Raw genomic sequence first — 17,535 nt, 5'->3', positions numbered from 1 at the left:
AAAACATCTCTTGAGGTTTCTAAACAATGGTCTTCAGACTGGTGCTGGTCTGTTAGGAAGTTTTCACCAGTCCTTGGCAAAACAAGAAAAGGATAATATAATCAGGGTTTAAAATTTTTTTTTCATAAAACAAAATCTATTCCATTTTATTATGCTACAAATATGACCTTCATTTTTCTTTCTTTTTAAATTTATTTTTTATTTTTTATTTTTAAAATATTTTATTTGAGAAAGCAAGAGAGAGAGCACAAGCTGGGGGAAGGGGTAGAAGGAGAAGGAGAAGCAGACTCCCTGCTGAGCAGGGAGCCTGATGGGAGACTCGATCCCAGGAGCCCCCAAGATCATGACTGAGCCCAAGGCAGACACTTAACCAACGGAGCCACCCAGGCGCTCCAATGACGTTCATTTCTCATGTTAAAAATTGTTTTACGATAGTTGTTTTGATTAATACTTACTTGGGTATTAAAATAAAAAGTTGGGAATCTTAATACGGTGTTAGCTTTTTTGACGTTTTAGTGGTCCGTGAGATCTAAAAGTTAAGGCTCAGAAGTAGGGACATCCGTGGCCCAAGTGGGACAGTTTAGTCAAACAGTGCTGATGGTAGCTATGTGCAGGACATTTCTCCAACGGCCCCTTTTCTGTTTTGCATTGTCCTTATGCGGGTTTTTGTCCACATCAGCACCTTCAGATCCCAAACAGAGATGCCTTTTTTTTTTTAACATCTAGATTTTAGCCCATTCTCTGAAACCACCCAAATCATTGGCACCTGGCACCATCTATTGGCCCCAACACCACTTTCTCCACCTCGATATCCAAGACCCTTAGCCCCACCCATTACCTACCTCTGAACTTTCTCTTTTACTTTGAATATAGTTGGCTTTGGAGGAATAACTGGGATCCTGATGCTGTTTCAAACCAAAAGTTGTAGATTTTATTACCCATTTCATTCTCCATTGTATTCATTGTATGTATCCACTCATTGTACCCATTAATTGTGTATGTCTCTGGGTAGATTATGAACACCTCAGGAACAATAGTTATGGTTTATTTTCCTTCTTCTAGTACCTACCACACTCCTACGAGATTAGGTATTCAGATATATCTGGAATTAAAAATGAATAACTCAACACATTCTTTGCACAAGGAATGCTGTAATAATTCCCAAAATATAACAGCTTCTTCACTGTGGTCTTCTTGGTTTGCAATGACAGTCAGGAACCAGAGGCCTAGGCCCAGATGGGTGCAGGGAAGAAGCCTGAGAAAACCATCTATTTCTGGGGCTCTGGTCAGTTTTCTTTGTAAATGGGAAGGAAAGAAAATAACACAAAGTGGAGGCAAGAGGAAGAGGAAATGAAGATTCCCGAATGAGAAGAGGAGCTCTGAAATGACTCCACAGCAGCCCTTCCCCCATCTCATCCCAAGAAGCATCCTGTCATCCAGTAGGAGAGGGGCCGGCCTGCACAGTGCAACCTCCACGCTACCCTGCGGAGAGAAAGATTGGTTCTTGCTTTACCGTTTAGTAAGCTCCTTCTCCACATACATGGCCCAAATCTTTGTGAGTCTCTTAGGCAGAGCAGTGCTCAGAACTTCCTTCATTGCTAGGTTTCTGGTCTGTCCCCCTGTGGCCCCTCTGATTCTTCCTTTAAATTTCCCTTATCTCTGGTGTTTGTCCGCTTCCCCCATTCAGTATGCTTCCACATTTTCAAATCGTATCTCCCTCTGAAGTGGGAGATCACCATTTTACGAGGCTGAGATTTACTAAATAAATAAAAAGATAAATAATCAATCAATCAATCTCAGGCGCAACTATTGACTCTCCCTCCAGAAAGTGTCAGTCCTAATAGTCATCAGTGTCCCCTCTGCTTGGTATTTCTAGAGTAGGCAAGGCACGTGACTCCTCCATCCTCACAGACGCCTAGAGAGGACTAGAAAGGTCTAGTCCTTGCCTAGTGTGCCTTCCTCTGTCACTACATCCTGTAGATATCCGGTTTGAAATTCAGAAGAGTGAAGTAACCATCCCAATGTCCACCACTGGTAAGCTGACAGCTTTGGGTTATCTGCTCAGCTGAGAAGCTATACACCATTTACAGAAAATGTTGCTGCCACGGATGCCTGGGTGGCTTAGTTGGTTAAATGTCTGCCTTCGGCTCAGGTCATGATCCCAGGGTCCTGGGATCGAGTCCCACACCGAGCCCCAAATCAGAGTCCCTGCTCGGCAGAGAGTCTTCTTCTCTCTCCTTCTCCCCCCTGCTTGTGTGCTCGCTCTCTCACTCTCAAATAAATAAATAAAATCTTAGAAATAAAAAAGAATGTTGCTGCCAATCAGGGAGAGGGATCCCTGTGGCAACTGTGATGGTATAGCTCATTGCTCCCAGGCCTCCCAGGCCTCCAGCTGATTGAACTAAGCAGGGACACTGGGTCCAAGCTGAACCAATCAGATTCTTTATCCCGGGCACTTGGACTGGGACTGAGCCTGGGCCGTCTCTGTGGCCGCTTAGGACATTAGCCCATCAACTTGGGGCAGCCTTAGTCAGTCTTGTGGAATGTGGAGCAGAGAATGCTGCTCTATGAAGGAAGTAGTGAAACAAATGCACCAGGAAGCAGGAACTTGCCAGGAAAAGCTTGCTGACAGTTTCCAGCTCTGCTTGCGCTCTCTTCCTGAAGTCCAGCCGCACCTGTGTCCGCTCAGTGAGACACCTGGTCCCCTCAGGACACACCTCCCTCACCTAACTCAAGTTACTCTGTTACCGCATCTAAAAGAGTTTTCTTCTTTTTAATTTTTTAAAAGATTTATTTATTTTCGAGAGAGAGAAAGAACGAATGAGGAGAGGAGCAGAGGGAGAGGGAGAGAGAATCCCAAGAAGACTCCCCACTGAGCGGGTAGCCTGATGCAGGGCTCAATCCCACGACCCTGAGATCATGACCTGAGCCAAAATCAGGAGTCAGACACTTAACTGACTGAGCCAGGCGCCCCCCAAAAGAGTTTTAATACATCAGAGAAAGACCCAGATCCCAGGTCTTGTAAGTCAGAGTCCCAAGCCCTGCCACTCTTCCACATCTTTCTAGACTATGAAAGGGTCTAGTCCTTGCCTAGTGTGCCTTTCTCTGTCACTACATCCTTCCTGGGGCTCTGCCCACTAACTTAGTCCCACAGTGTCCTCCTCACCAGTTCTTCATCCCCCCTGCTCCGGACACAATCTTTTTTGCACAGCTGATGGTTGAGAGAAGATTGGGGCTCAGTAGGTCTGAAAGGGAGAGAGAGAGAGTACCTGTGAGAACACAGAGGACAATCCCAAAGACTGAGGCAGACACGGGCTGTCCCTGCGCTGGCACGCACCACCCAGGGGCTGAGTACTTCCAGACTAAGCAAGAGGACCTCCCTTCCAGAGGACCATTTAGACATCCCTACAATGGCGGTCGGGGGTGTTGGGGGTGAGGGCAGGGGGGGCAGGACGACTGTTTATCATCTTACTTCCTAACTAGGGTAGACGGTGGTTCAGCCCACATTTGAGGATTTCTAGGGAAAGGAAATGTCAAAACAGGAGCACAGAGACCCAGGTAATCTTGGCTGATGAGAAAGGCTCTTCGGGTGAAGAGTCCAGGGATATTAATCAGAGTATGAAGGAAGGGGAGAAGGTCCAAGTCGTTGACCTATGGAGCCTCCTGGAGTGGCTTTGAGGTGGGGAGTTTGCACTTGGCCTTTAATCAGATCATTAGCCAAAGTTAGTGGTTAGATGGTTAGAGCTGAGCCTTCAGGGCCACCAGCCTGGCATTCAGCACTGGTTCTATGAGCCTCAGTTTGCTCATCTGTAACATGGGCATCAAAATAATTTCCATTGCATGAAAAGCTGGGTGAAATGGACTCCTGGGGCCGTCCCTCTGGGGATATTCCCAGGCTTTGAGTGGGAAGAGAAGTCCTGTGAGTAGAGCCTGGTCCTCCCTCTCACCTCTCCCACCCTGGGGCCCTGGCCAGACCTTGACAGTCCTCGTGGCAGATGTTCTCTGAGTGACTTTGGTAATCATTGCACCAGGAGTGGCTGTTGATCTGGAAGATTCCGTAGTCAAAGCTGCCGTCTGCGTTTTCATTTACCTTTGATATGTTGAATTTGCTTTCCACAAAGGCCAGACACAGCCCTTTGAACAGGGAGCAGAGGGTTTTCAGGGGGTGCCGAGTTGAGGGAGGAGTGGGATGGAGGAGAGAGGGAGATCAGGAAGCAGAAGAAAGGAACAAGGCCTAAGAGGCTGGATGGGGCAAGTGGGCTAGAAACACCCATGTGCTTCTCCCCGCACCCTTCGTCCCACCCACCCGCCCCTCAGTACAACCACTCATCACCTATCTGTCCATCCATGCTTCCTGCACTTAATGATCACCTACTGTGTGTCAGGAACTGTGCAAAGCCAAGTGCGGGACACTTAGCTGGGTCAAATGTAGATGTTGCCTTCAAGGGGCCTATAGTAGGAGAATGAAGATACCTACCTTAAAAAGCCACAAAACAAGATAAAAGGAGAAATAAGACAGCACAAGGCCGGTGTGCACAAATTCTGGGCAAAAGGGAGTTATTCCTACCATGGAGGAGGATGAAGCCTTTGCACTGTCTGCTCCCTCTGCCTGGAGCACTCTTCCCCAGACCCTGGGTGACCAGTGCCACTCAATGTCACCTCCTCGACTTCCCCTTCTAGGACAACATCACCTATCACGGCCCCGGCTTTCTTCTTCTGCATAACCTTTATCACTACTGGAAGTACTTCATATATAGTTGTGTGTTTGCGTCTTGTCTGCCTCTCCCCCTAGAATGTGAACACTATGGAGGAAGGGGCTTTGTTGATGTCTCCATCCCCAGCACCGAAAATAGTTCCCGGTACATAAGAAATGCTCAGCGAATAATTGTGGACTGAATCTGGAATGTTGGGAAGGGCTTCTTGGGAAGGGCTCCTTTTTGAACTCAGCTTTGAAAAATGAATGACAGGGAGAAAGATGGCCACCTAGGGCATGACCAGAGGAGGAGGAGAAATGGGGGAGGGGAAGTGTGTGAAGCAACACTCACAGTCATTGAGGGAGTAGCCCTCAAACCCATCCAAGTCCTCCTTGTGCAGCACCCTGGCCAAGTCACAGCGATTGATGAGGCTGGCCTGACTTATGGCAATGAGGCAGCTGACCAAGGACATGAGTAGTGTCCCCGTCATGTTCGGAGGGGAGAGGTGCTATCGAGGGTCCATGGTTCTGAGGCTCTCCCAGATGTGCCGCCGGTCTTTTCTGAGCGCCTGAGGAATCTGGAGAGAGAAGCCATATGTCCTCGCTCACACACAGCTGCCCACCTGGCTATTTCTCTTTCCTCTTATTTATTATTGTATACTCGTTTATTACAGAAACCTTTAAATATTTACAAAATAAGAGAGAAGAGTATCATGAATCTTCATGTACCCATTGCCCGGTGTCAACATTGAAAAACCAAGGCTGATCCCCTTCCATCTATAGATCTTCACTCCTTTTAGCTACTCTCACTCTTGTAATGGGCACCTAGCTGTGGGCAGTATTTGGGTACGGTGTGGGGGGAGGGGATGGCAAAGGAGGTTAATGAGAACTGTACTTCACTGGTGTTTGTGTGTGTGGATTTTAGCATATGCTTGCAGAGGAAGGGCCAGGACACCGGACGGCGAACTCCCCCCAACCCCACACCCCCAGATACACGACACATGACTTTTCCCAAGGGCATACCCTGCCTTGTGCAAGTCCTAGGAAGCTGTTTATGGGTTCTACGCTTTCATTTCCACGCAAAGGTGCATATCATAAAGCAAGTAAAAGTGACCTCACTGAAGAAATAACCTTCGCCTTCACGCTCTCTGTGCAGGGGGAGGAGTGAGGAGCAAGGGCTCTGGCTTCACATTGCCTACTTTCAGACAGGGCTGCTGTGTGACCTTGAACAATTTACTTGGGTCTCTCTGGGCCCTATTTGTAAAAGGAAGATACTCTAATACCTACTTAATAGGGCTGTCATGATGATTAAAGGAAATACGATCTTGATTTTGCATTTCCCCCAAACAGGAAGCAGGACTTCTGGGGAAAAGGTTAATTCCTACGCTGGAGTAGGAAAGGGCATGAGGTAAGTCTGGATTATCTTGTGCTGCAAAGTAAGGCAACACTCAAAATATGGATCGGAGCGTGTCAAGGGGACAAGAGAATCAGCTCCAAGGGGCACCCACTGGCCAAATCTGGAACATTATTTTTGGTAACAGCTTTGTTGAGATAAAATTCACAATACACAATTCACTATGCCATACCATCACTTCACTTAAAGTGTACAATTCAGTAGTTCTTTAGTGTGTTTGCGGAGCTTTACAACTATCACCACAGTCAATTTTAAAACATTTTCATCAGCCCAAGGAGAAACCCCATACCTGTTAGCAGTCACTCCCTGTGCCACTTCCCTCCTGCCGCAAATCTACTTTCTATCTCTATAGACTATATTTGCCTCTTCTGGATATTTCACATAAATAGAGTCATATACTATGAGGCCTTTGTGTCTGGCTTCTTTCACTTAACAATGTTTTCAAGATTTATTCATGATGTAGCATGTATCAGGATCTCATTATGGCTGAATAATATTCCATTGTGTGGATAGACCACAGTCTGTTTCTATACTTACCATTTTATAGACGTGTGGGTTGTTTCTACTTTGGGGCTATTATGAATGACAGTGCTATGAACATTCACGTGCAAGTTTCATGTGGACAAATGTTTCATTTCTTTGGGCATGTACCGAGGAGTGGAATTGCTGAGTCATATAGTAACTTAAGGTTGAAACTTTGGAGGAACTGGGGAGCCTGGGTGGCTCAGTCAGTTGAGCATCTGACTCTTGATTTTGGCTCAGGTCATGATCTCAGGGTCGTGGGATGGAGCCCAGGGCTGGGCTCCACGCTCAGCCGGGAGTCTGCTTAAGATCCTCTCTCCCTCCACCCCTCCACCCCTCCAGTAAATAAATAAATAAATAAATCTTAAACTTTGGAGGAACTGCCAGACATTTTGGCTGTGCCATCAGCAGTGTCTGCATATGAAGGTTCAATTTTTTTCACATTCTCACCAACACCTTCTGATCAAAAATCTTCTAATCTTAATCCTAATCGGTGTGAAGTGGTATCATGTGGTGGTTTTGATTTGTATTTCCCTGGTGGCTAGTGATTTTACAGGCGCTCATTGGCCATCTGTAGATCCTTGGGAAAATGTCTAGTATTCAGATCCTTTGCCCATTTTTTAGTTGTCTTTTTATTATCGAGTTGTAAAAGTTCTTTACCAGATACATGATTTGCAAATATTTTCTCACATTCTGTGGGCTACCTTTCACTTTCTTGATGGTGTTCTTTGAAACAAAAGAATTACGTTTTGATGAAGACTGATTTATCTATTTTTTCTTTTGTTGCTTGTGCTTTTGGTGTCATATCTCCAGAACTAATGCACAATGGTTTCTAAGGTAGTCTGGGACAATCTGACCATCAAAATAAAGATAGTGATAGATTATAATCTATTGAATGAGATAGGAATCCATGAATCCTTAAGAGTAATAAATAGACACATAAGGGGGATGGGGGGACTCTTCCTGACAATAAAAGGGTGAGTGATAAATGTGGAGGTAGTCCTGAAGTTGGAAAATCATCATTCTGCTACCATCAAAGATTGGTTTGAGCAAGAATCATCAATGGATGCTAAATCTGAGGTGGTGGGAAGCTTGATGAAGAACTGGATCTACGCATGCTCTTAGAGTGTCTCCCCACGGATCCTATATTAGTTGCATGGGAAAAACAGCAAGTATGCAGCAAAGAAACAGGACAGGTTTTGGAACCTGCAATCAAAATTAACACCACCAGTGAGAGACAGAGAAAGAATATATGCTTCTAGATGTGATACCCTAAGAAGGACACATACCGCTTGTATAGTATTCTGGCCAGAGATGCATAACTTGTATTTAATCCCAGGGAAATGTTGGACAAAGCCAAACTGAGGGAAAATCTATAAAATAACTGGCCTCTATTCTTCAAAACTGTCAATGCAATGAAAGCAAAGAATGGGGCTATTTCTGTCAGTTAGTGTGTGTGTGTATCTTTCCCCTTAAACTAAGTGTATGTTCCCAAGGGCAAAGGCCTGGGTTCCTCCATCCACGGGCTTCAGAGTCAGGCGACTTCTGCTTGGACAAGATGGCAACCCTGATGGCCTTGTTACCTCACAGATATCTTCTAAGACTCACTCCATACCAGCCTGAGCTTGTGAACATTCTTTTGCTTCTCTCTCTTACCCTAGAGTTGCCAGATTTAGCAAATAAAATTACAGGATGCCCGATTGCATTAGAATTTCGGACAAGCCACCAATAATTGTTTAGTATAAGTATGTCTCATGCAACCCTACTCTACCCTGACTCCACAGGTTCCTTCAGAGACAGGTGTCACTGAGCCTTGGGAAGCAGGGAGTTCTATCTCTGCCCATGAAGTCCCCTCTTGGGGTTTCCATGGGGGAATAAAGTCCTTCTGGCTGGTGCATTCCCACCTCCCCTTCCAAAGCTTACCTCTCTCCCAGCCTTCTCTGACCCCAGGTCCCAGAAAGGCCAGGGCCTTCCAATTGAGCTATACTCTAACCCTGCCCAGTTCACAGCTCCCCATGTTCTAAAGAAGGTGGGAGTGCTGGACCAGCCTGCCTTCTGGAATCCCGGTTCTGGGACGTCATCATTCTCCTGGAAATACTCTGGTCTTAACCATGCAAACTGAGGCCCATTCAAGCTTCCTGCAGAAAGTACAGATGGGTCTGGAAGGACCGGTGATAACTGTGATGAAGATCCCTGGGTGGGGCAGGGCAGATTGCTCTGGTCCTGCTGGCTGCCCACCTCCCTTCCCTTCAGTGAACGGTACTGCTTTTGTGGGGAGCTCCTTCCCCCGTTGGGTAGTAGTGGAGACTGCTGGTCACAGGGCCCTGTCTTCCAGGGGACAGGGTGTGCCTAGGGCGCCACCACTACATTTTGAATTGAAACTAAGGGGAGGAGCTCAGCTTCCCACGGGAAGCCTTCAAGGGTGAGGCCAGAAGCGGACAGTGTGGAATCATGTGGATACAGCCCATCTGAGAGTATAAACCTCTCCGAAGAGGGAGCAGAGTCCAGACAAGATTCCAATCCTAGAGTCCACCCTTTCTGAGACCTAAACACACTCTTGCCTTTCCTGCGATCCTACGATTCGTTAAACGTCCCTTCCTGCAGAGGTGAGTTTCTGTCACTTGCAGCCAAGAGAGACCTGCCTGGTAGAGAGCGTAGGCTTAACCCTCTGGGAAGTGGTGACCAAACAATCTGTCATCTCCCCATTAAGGTGGCCCATCTTAGTGTCATTCGTCCCCAAAGAAGTCTGAGAGATACTCCCACCAACTGTAGCAGAAAGGAGGCAAAGGAAAGTTCTGTGACTGGTGGCCACCCTACCCTCTGAAATAGGAGGGCAGGGGCTGACAGTAAGAAGGTAGGAAGAGCTTTTAGGTGGACAGTGCTGCCCTGTACTTCTGCCTCCAGACTCCCCTTCCCAGCAGGGCAGCGGGACATTGCGGCTTGGGCTAACAATATGGGAAGGAGGGGCGCCTGGGTGGCTCAGTTAAGCATCTGCCTGGTTAAGCATCTGCCTTCGGCTCAGGCTTAGGTCATGATCCCTGCTTCCTGGGATTCAGCCCAGCAGGGGGATCCCTGCTCAGCGGGGACCCCGCTTCTCCCTCTCCCTCTGCCCACCCTCCCCCCCATGCCCGTGCTGTCTCTCTCAAATAAAAACGAAAAACAATGTTCAAGTGAGTGATAAACATATACCTAATTCATCAATGATGATGACTAGTCTATGAAATTTACTTTTCTTCTTTTCCTTTCAGCAAAATCACTAATTACATTACGATTACAAAGATTTTAAAAAAATATTTAAGGACTAAAAACACAACTGTATTCAAAGAACAAAAACGTAAATATATTTTCATCAAAAATAGAAATTTGCGTAAAAATGTTTTATTAGTTTTTTCCAATGTTTTCCCCCAAATTTAGGCTTTTTACATATTGGAAAGTATCTAATAATTCAAAAGGCAAAGTACAGATGAGAATTAATAAATATCAAATTTTTATATCAAATAGACACAACTTCAAATATATGATTCTACTCTTTAAAAGCTGAATTAAATTCTATTTTATTTTTTAAATTTTTAAAAAATGTATTTATCAGAGAGAGAGATAGAGAGAGCACAAGCAGGGAGAGTGATAGGCAGAGGGAGAAGCAGGCTCCCTGCTGAGCAAGGAGCCCGAAGTGGGGCTTGATCCCAGGACCCCAAGATCATGACCTGAGCTGAAGGCAGCCGCTTAACTGACTGAGCCACCCAGGTGTCCCTGAATTAAATTTTATTAAGTAACTTAATTTTTACAATTTACCTTAAATTTTATTTAAATTATACACTTCACTTAAATTTTTATTTAAAAATAAGTAAATTTGGGGGCACCTGGGTAGCTCAGTCGGTTGAGCGTCCAGCTCTTGGTTTTGGCTCAGGTCATGATCTCTGGGTCCTGGGACTGAGCCCTGCTTCAGCTCTGCTCAGCAGGGAATCTGCTTGAGGATGTCTCTCCCTCTCCCTCTGCCCCCTGCTCGCTTGCACACTCTCCCTCCCTCCCTCTCTCTCTCGCTCTCTTTCTCAAATAAATCAATCTTTTTAAAAAGTAACTTTTAGTTAATTAATTAATTATTAGTAATCTCTAACCCCAGTGTAGTGTTCAAACTCATGACTCCGAGATCAAGAGTCAAATGCTCTAACCGACTGAAGCCAGCCAGGTGCCCCCCCCAAATAAGTAACTTTTTATTTTCTTTCTTTCATTTTTTAAAAAGATTCTATTTATTTGAGAGAGAGAGCACAAGCAGGGGGAGAGGCAGGGAGAGGGAGAGGCAGAAGCAGGCGAGCCCGATGCATGATTCGATCCCAGGACCCTGGGATCATGATCTGAGCCGAAGGCAGACGCTCAGCCAACTGAGCCCCCAGGCATCCCAATAAGTAACTTTTTAAATGAAAATGTTAAAATTCATAATTCTAGCATTCAATGTCCATCTCGCTGCCAATGTAAAGAATTAGTATTGTTATGTTTAAAGTCTAGATATATATACAAACTTGAGTAATGTGGGCGCCTGGGTGGCTCAGATGGGTAAGCGTCTGCCTTCGGCTCAGGTCATGATCCCAGGGTCCTGGGATCGAGTCCCGCATCAGGCTCCCTGCTCCTTGGGAGCCTGCTTCTCCCTCTGCCTCTCTCTCTCTCTCTCTCTCTCTGTCTCTCATGAATAAATAAATAAAAAGTTTTTTTTTAAACTTGAGTAATGTGTAATGTGATTTATGTGATAGTGCAAACATTTCCTCAGCTTCCATTTACAACGGAGGCAAATACTGTACAAATTCATGTGTACCCCCAGAACCACGAATAGGCACATGAAGCAAGAAGAAATTGTACACTCGGTACTACTAGAAAGGGACATTTCTTTGTGTTCAAATCTATTGCATTCGGGCCGAGAGGAAAGATCTGACAAGTTCATTAATTCGTCTTTTTCTCTTACCTAAGTACATCTCTGCTCAGAGTCTCTCTGCAATCCGAGATAGTACCTAGCGGGGGTCCTGTTAAGCTTTCATTAAACCTTTCCATGCAGATGCATTCCCCCCGCTCCCCCATCTATCTAGAGTAAGATGTGAAGTATCTCTCTGGGGCCTGAACATTGTTAGTCAAGAGCATGCATGTTTAGGGTTAGATCTAGCTGTGCCAAATGCTGATCATTTAAAAGGAAACATGCCTTCCTGATGGTCAGCCCTGTGAGAAATAAATCTTTTCACTGAGCTGAAATCTGCCTGTGTCCCCCCTCTCCGCCCACTCTCAGCCCCCATGCATCAGGCCACTCAGCATTGTACCCTCGGAGTGGCCGACCGCTGGGTTTTAGAGCAAAGTGGGGTCGTGTTGTAACTGTATGTACAGGTGAAGTATCTGACTACATGTTCTATGTTCCAGTGTGATCATGCCTGAGCATTTACACAGAACTTACCCATTATTTTATTACTTTCCTTCAGTTTCTCTTCTATTTAGGGCATTATTATTGATGTTTAAATTTACCACCTTTCTGAATGGAGAAACACATTGTAGTACGTTGGTATAATGGAATACTACTCGGCAACCAAAAGGAATGACCCATCGGTACACACAACAACATGGGTAAATTTCCAAAATAATGCTGAAAGAAGCCAGACCAAAAAGAAACAGGCATATACTGCATGGTTCCATTTATGAGAAACTCCAGAAAATGTAAATCTAGAATGACAGAAAGCAGATCAGTAGTTGCTTGGGGATGGGGCAGCAGGAAGGGGCAGAGGGAGGAATTACCGAGGGGCACAAGGAAACTTTTGGGAGTGAGGAGATGTTCACTATCTTGATTACGATGTTGGATTCAGGGGCATCTACATACGTCAAAAATGATCAAATCGTACACTACAAATATGTCGTTTAGTATATGTCAATACCTTTGTCAGGTATATTACGGTTACACACAATATAATACTATGAAAAGGGAGTTGTGGGTCTCTCATGGTTGAGAACCCCGCGTCAGGCCGATGCCCAAGTGGGGAAAACAAAACTCTTGTCATGGTCTTCAGGCCAATCCGCTGTGCAATCTACCCAGTGGCCACTAGACGGCAGCAGCGGCCCATATACCGGAAGTGTGGGCTAATGGGCACCAGCATTTTTAATTTTAGCGCTGGGAGGTTAAGTAACTCATCCAAGGTCACAGAACTAGTGGGAGGTAGAGCAAGGATTTGAACCCACGTTTGACACCAACATGGTGGGTTTAGTTGTTACTCTGTACTGCTCATTTTAACAGCATTGTCTTTCTTTCTCTTTGGGGCTGGGGTATTATTCAGGTTATGTGTTCGACTGGTTGGTGTTGCTAGCAGGTGGTGGGTATTTCAGCTGAACCTTCTGAAGATAAAGCTCCTGGTGTTTCAAGAGAATTTTAAGCATCGCTGACGGTCCAGGAAGGAAGTCTTCCCTCTTTTTTTGCTGAGCATTTACACTGCGTGAGGCTCCGTGTTAGGACTGATACTCCATAGCGATGGTGCTTGAAGGGCAAGTGGGCAGAGGCCAGCACCAAGGAATCGAGGGGTAAGTGACCTCTAGCCATGCAGTGCGTGGTCCATTTGTGCCCACAGGCCTGTGTCAGGAGGCAGCAGTACCCCACCTCCACTGGAGTCCTCAGCAGATAACCAGACCGAAGAGAACTCACCAGAATGCCCAGTTAATCAGAACAAGGTCAAAGCAGCCAGTGAGCAGATAACTCATGCCCATGGTTCATGGGTAAGTGAAGTCCTCCAGAGGCTTCTCTCCTGGAGAAAACATCCCACCTGGGATCACGCAGCTTGATCCTCCAAGGGAGGTGGCCTCTTCTTTTCTAGGTTCTGCAGGGGCCAACAGCTCTGGGGTTCTGCCCATCCTGCTGAGTTTATGCTCCTACGGCCACATGGTGGGGTGGATGCGGGTACCAGGGAAAGGCTCCCGGGGCTGCCCATGTGAAGACAAAGCAAAAGGAGGCCAAAGCTAAACATTGGGCCCATCGGCTTCATTTCATAGATGGGGAAACTGAGGCCTGGGGAAGTGAAGGGACTCGAGTGAGCTAATGGCCGAGCTGGGGGTAAGATTCCCAGCAGTCTCTTCTCCCCACTCCCAGCCGTATTTCATAATAGGTCCCTGCTGCTGGGTGCTTCTCTGTACTTTGTCAACTGTTATTCACATATTATCTCTCTGTGTGTTTCTTAAAACAATAATCCTTGGGGCGCCTGGGTGGCTCAGTCGTTGGGCGTCTTGCCTTCGGCTCGGGTCACGATCCCGGGGTCCTGGGATCGAGCCCCACATCGGGCTCCCTGCTCGGCGGGGAGCCTGCTTCTCCATCTCCCACTCCCCCTGCTTGTGTTCCCTCTCTTGCTGTCTCTCTCTGTCAAATAAATAAAATCTTAATAAATAAATAAATAAATAAAAATAAAAAAAACAAGAGGTATACTTTTTAAGCGGATTATCTTTTTTCATACTTGGTACAAGATACAATGTTCATTGTAAAACACATAGAAAATACAGGTAACCAAAAAGAAAAAAAATTAAAATGTCGCATAGCCACATCATCCTGAGACAAGCGCTGTCGATGTTTCGGCATCTCTTGTTCCTCTAGGCGAGGCCGGGAAGTGAGTGCGTGCAGAGATGACCAATAAAAATGACCAAAAAGCGGCCATAGGGTAGACTGTTAGATTATGCGCTTTTTCCCCTCAACAATACAGAGTGGTCATATTTCTATGTCAGTGAATATTCCTCTGCAACAGCGGCTCCGCGTTAGAACCCCCTGGAAAAGTTTAACAAATACTGATGTCTGCACTCCGCCCAGACATCAGGGATGGGGCTGGACTAGGGAGGGGACTTTTAGACTCCCTGGGGGTTCCAGTGTGCGGCCAAGTTTGAGAGTCACTGTGCCACAGCATCATTTTTCAACAAGGGCCTGGCATTCTCTTTGCTGCAGGAATGCACTCTCGTAGTTTGACCAACCCCTTTTCTCGGACATTTAGGTTGCTTCCAATTTTTCATCATTAAGAACCAGGAGTTCGCAAGTGTTTCCTGTCAAGGGCCAGATAATGCATGTTCTAGTTTTCGTGGCACCTGAGGTCTCTGTTGCGATGATTTAATTCTTCCGTTGTAGTGCAAAAGCAGCCAGGATGCATGAAAGAATTTATTTTTTGTTTGTTTGTTGTACTAAAACTTTATTACAAAAACAGGGGGTGGCCAAATGTAGCCCGTGGGCCATAGACGGCCGACCGCGCTGTTAGCACGCGCACACAGGTACTTGTATCCGATTTCCATCCTTTTGGGGAGATGTCTGTGAGTGGAGTGACTCATCATTACCGTTTACCTGGTCAGTTGCAGTCCTCCAAACTGGCCTCCACATGGTTGTGAGGTGATCATTTTCTTTTCTTTTTCAAAAGCATTATTTTCCTTCGTATACATGAACGTGCTTCGTATAAAAGGTATACATGTTCACGGTCAAATTTTGAAAACTACAGAAGACGGTGAGTGTGAGTGTGTGTGTGTGATACAGGGGAGTGTAATTGACGTGTATGGCTGATAAAGTCTCTGGGGTCCTGGTGCCCGCCCCCTCTTTAGCCTTCTCTCCTGACGGCCCTCTATACTACCACCCCACCCCTGGGTCCCCGCCAGCACAGCCCGGCGCTCCTGTGGGCTTCTGAGACATAGCAGATGCTCTTTCTCTGCGGATTGCCTTTCCTGGCCTGAATTCTCCTATTTACCTTTTCTGACTCAGCTCTCCCTTTCACTGCTCCCCCAGCATGTCACACATACCGGAAAGTGGTCGGGATCACTGTGCCCGAGACAGTGGGAAAGGGAAGCTGATCCATGCGGGGGATGCTGTTGGGTTCTCCTGTTTGACTCTAAAGCAGCACTGATCCCACCTCCCCCCAGTCTGCCTCTGAAATACGCTCCACAGCATCTGAGCTAAGCAGAGAACCCCAGAATCCCCCCAAGCCTTGTCGTTAGGGGTTGGCATCTCGCTATGTTCCCCTGTTGTGACAACTGGGCAGTGAGGCTGGTGCACAAATGGACAAGCCAGAAGGATCTTTCTCTTCCTTTTTCCTTCCTCTGGGCTTGTTCTTTCAACTTGGGAAGCCAGATGCTTTGGAGTTTAATTACATGCTGCAGTTGGAAACCCAGAATGTCAGAGCTGGAAAGGAAGAACCTTATTATAAAGAATAGCTGCCAGCATTTACTGAACATCTACTCTGTGCCAGGCCCGTTTCCAGGCATTACCCCATTCAGCCTTCCTGACAGTTCAGGGGGCAGGCGCTATGGTCAGCCCTGTTTTACAGGGAAGGAAATGAGAGTTCAGGGAGCTCACGGGGCATTTCCCAAGCCGTGCTGAGTGGTACATGGTGCAAAAAATATTACTTTGTGTTAGTTAAACCAAGCATCCTGCATCCCCCCCCAGGAAATTGACAATGCACACCAATGTATTAAAGTCCCCGAGAAGTGCTGTATTGATCAGACCTCTTTAGGTCAGTGTCACCTCTGTTGAGCAGTTTGCAGAATGCAGGTATTAACGTGCTCCTTATTTTATGGATGGGATCATGGAGGCCCAGGCAGGGCTTTAGGTGCAGACCAGGCACAGATCTTGGGCCCCAGGCTCTCTGAACCCCACAGGAAATGTAAAGCAAAGGTAGACTATGGCCCATCTGGCCCACCACCTGTTTTTGTAAATGTAGATTTATTGAAGATTATCTGATCCAGGTCCCTTGATTTATAGATGAGCCAGTCAAGGCCTAGGGAGGATGGCTGACTTGCTCACGGTCACAGTAGCCAATTAGGGGCAGAGGCAGAAACAGATCCTAGATCTCCAAAATCCAGGTACTCTCTAAAACACAAATCAGACCGGTGGTGGGAGGTGAGGTGGCGGGTGGCGAGAGGCGGGCCGTGAAGCTCCACGATCCCTGTGATACCTGTCTCGGTTACCTGTTCCGAGGTGCGTACACAGGAACTGGCCCTTTCTACTCCTGCGCAGACACCTCTGAGGTGTCTCTCCCGCTGCTGTGGGTAAAGCTCCCATGGCCTGAGCTGCCTGGGGGCCCTCCACTGCCCTCCACTTGGTGTGCGGGACAAACGCTGAACCGGGCAACTGTGTTTATTTTAATTCTGTGAGCGATGCAGTAAATCATTATTAACTTCCCCTCTGCCAGTGTGAAACATGAGATCATTTGGATAGGAACCTGGCAGAAGGCAACCTTTGCCCGCTTCAGGGAGAGTTTGCCAAGCAAATGAATAGTGTAATCAGGATCCTAGGGGGTTGTTTGAGACCACTTCAGAAAATGAATTATGTCCAAAGGTTCTTAGACTTCCCCCTGAAGTATGTTATACAATGGCCATCCATTTACATTTTTCATCTGTGTGTGTGTGTGTATGTGTGTGTAGTTCGAAGATGCAAAATAAAATCATTCTTATCTCATCATTAAAATGGCTCATGCAGGGGACACCTGGGTGGCTCAGTAGGTTGAGCGTCTGTCTGCCTTCGGCTCAGGTCATGACCTCGGGGGCCCTGGGATCGAGCCTCAGGTCAGGCTCCCTGCTCAGTGGGGAGTCTGTTTCTCCCTCTCCTCCCCTCCCCCCACCCGCTCATACTCTCTCTCTCAAATAAATAAATAAAATCCTTAAAAAAAATGGGTTATGCACAGGACACGTTTTAACATTGTTTGAAATGTGAAAATTTTAAAATATCTGCAGATTTAAACGTTTTAGTTCAGAAAGGTCCATCTAGTAAGTGATACTAATTAAGGAGGTTTTATTAACCCCTGAATCCAGGCGAGGGAGGCACCTGACTGACCCTGGGCAGCCATGACATGCCAGAAAGCCAAAGGTTCCTCTAGAAACAGCTGCAGGGGACAGCAGGGCATAAACGGTGGTCTCAGGGTAGAGGCTCTTCCTGGAA

The 17,535-nt window shown here is 46.6% G+C and overlaps 1 protein-coding gene across 1 annotated transcript; it reads right to left on the bottom strand.

The window, feature by feature from the left end:
• Window positions 1–1,412: 1,412 nt before the first annotated feature.
• LOC148163374 (lysozyme-like protein 6) lies at window positions 1,413–5,184 on the bottom strand. Its single transcript, XM_088027271.1, has 4 exons — window positions 5,046–5,184; window positions 3,976–4,134; window positions 3,167–3,245; window positions 1,413–1,482 (listed from the first exon to the last, which is right to left on the bottom strand). The coding sequence occupies exons 1-4, from the start codon at window positions 5,182–5,184 to the stop codon at window positions 1,413–1,415; spliced, it is 447 nt and encodes a 148-aa protein (XP_087883397.1).
• Between the last annotated feature and the right edge of the window lie 12,351 nt (window positions 5,185–17,535).

Source organism: Eumetopias jubatus, unplaced genomic scaffold (genome assembly GCF_037043125.1).
Source record: "Eumetopias jubatus isolate StellerSeaLion01/CBP00866 unplaced genomic scaffold, mEumJub1_p1.0 scaffold_10, whole genome shotgun sequence".
NCBI classification, from domain to species: domain Eukaryota; kingdom Metazoa; phylum Chordata; class Mammalia; order Carnivora; family Otariidae; genus Eumetopias; species Eumetopias jubatus.
Note: the sequence above shows the minus strand (reverse complement) of the source record. Positions and strands in the feature narration are given on the sequence as shown.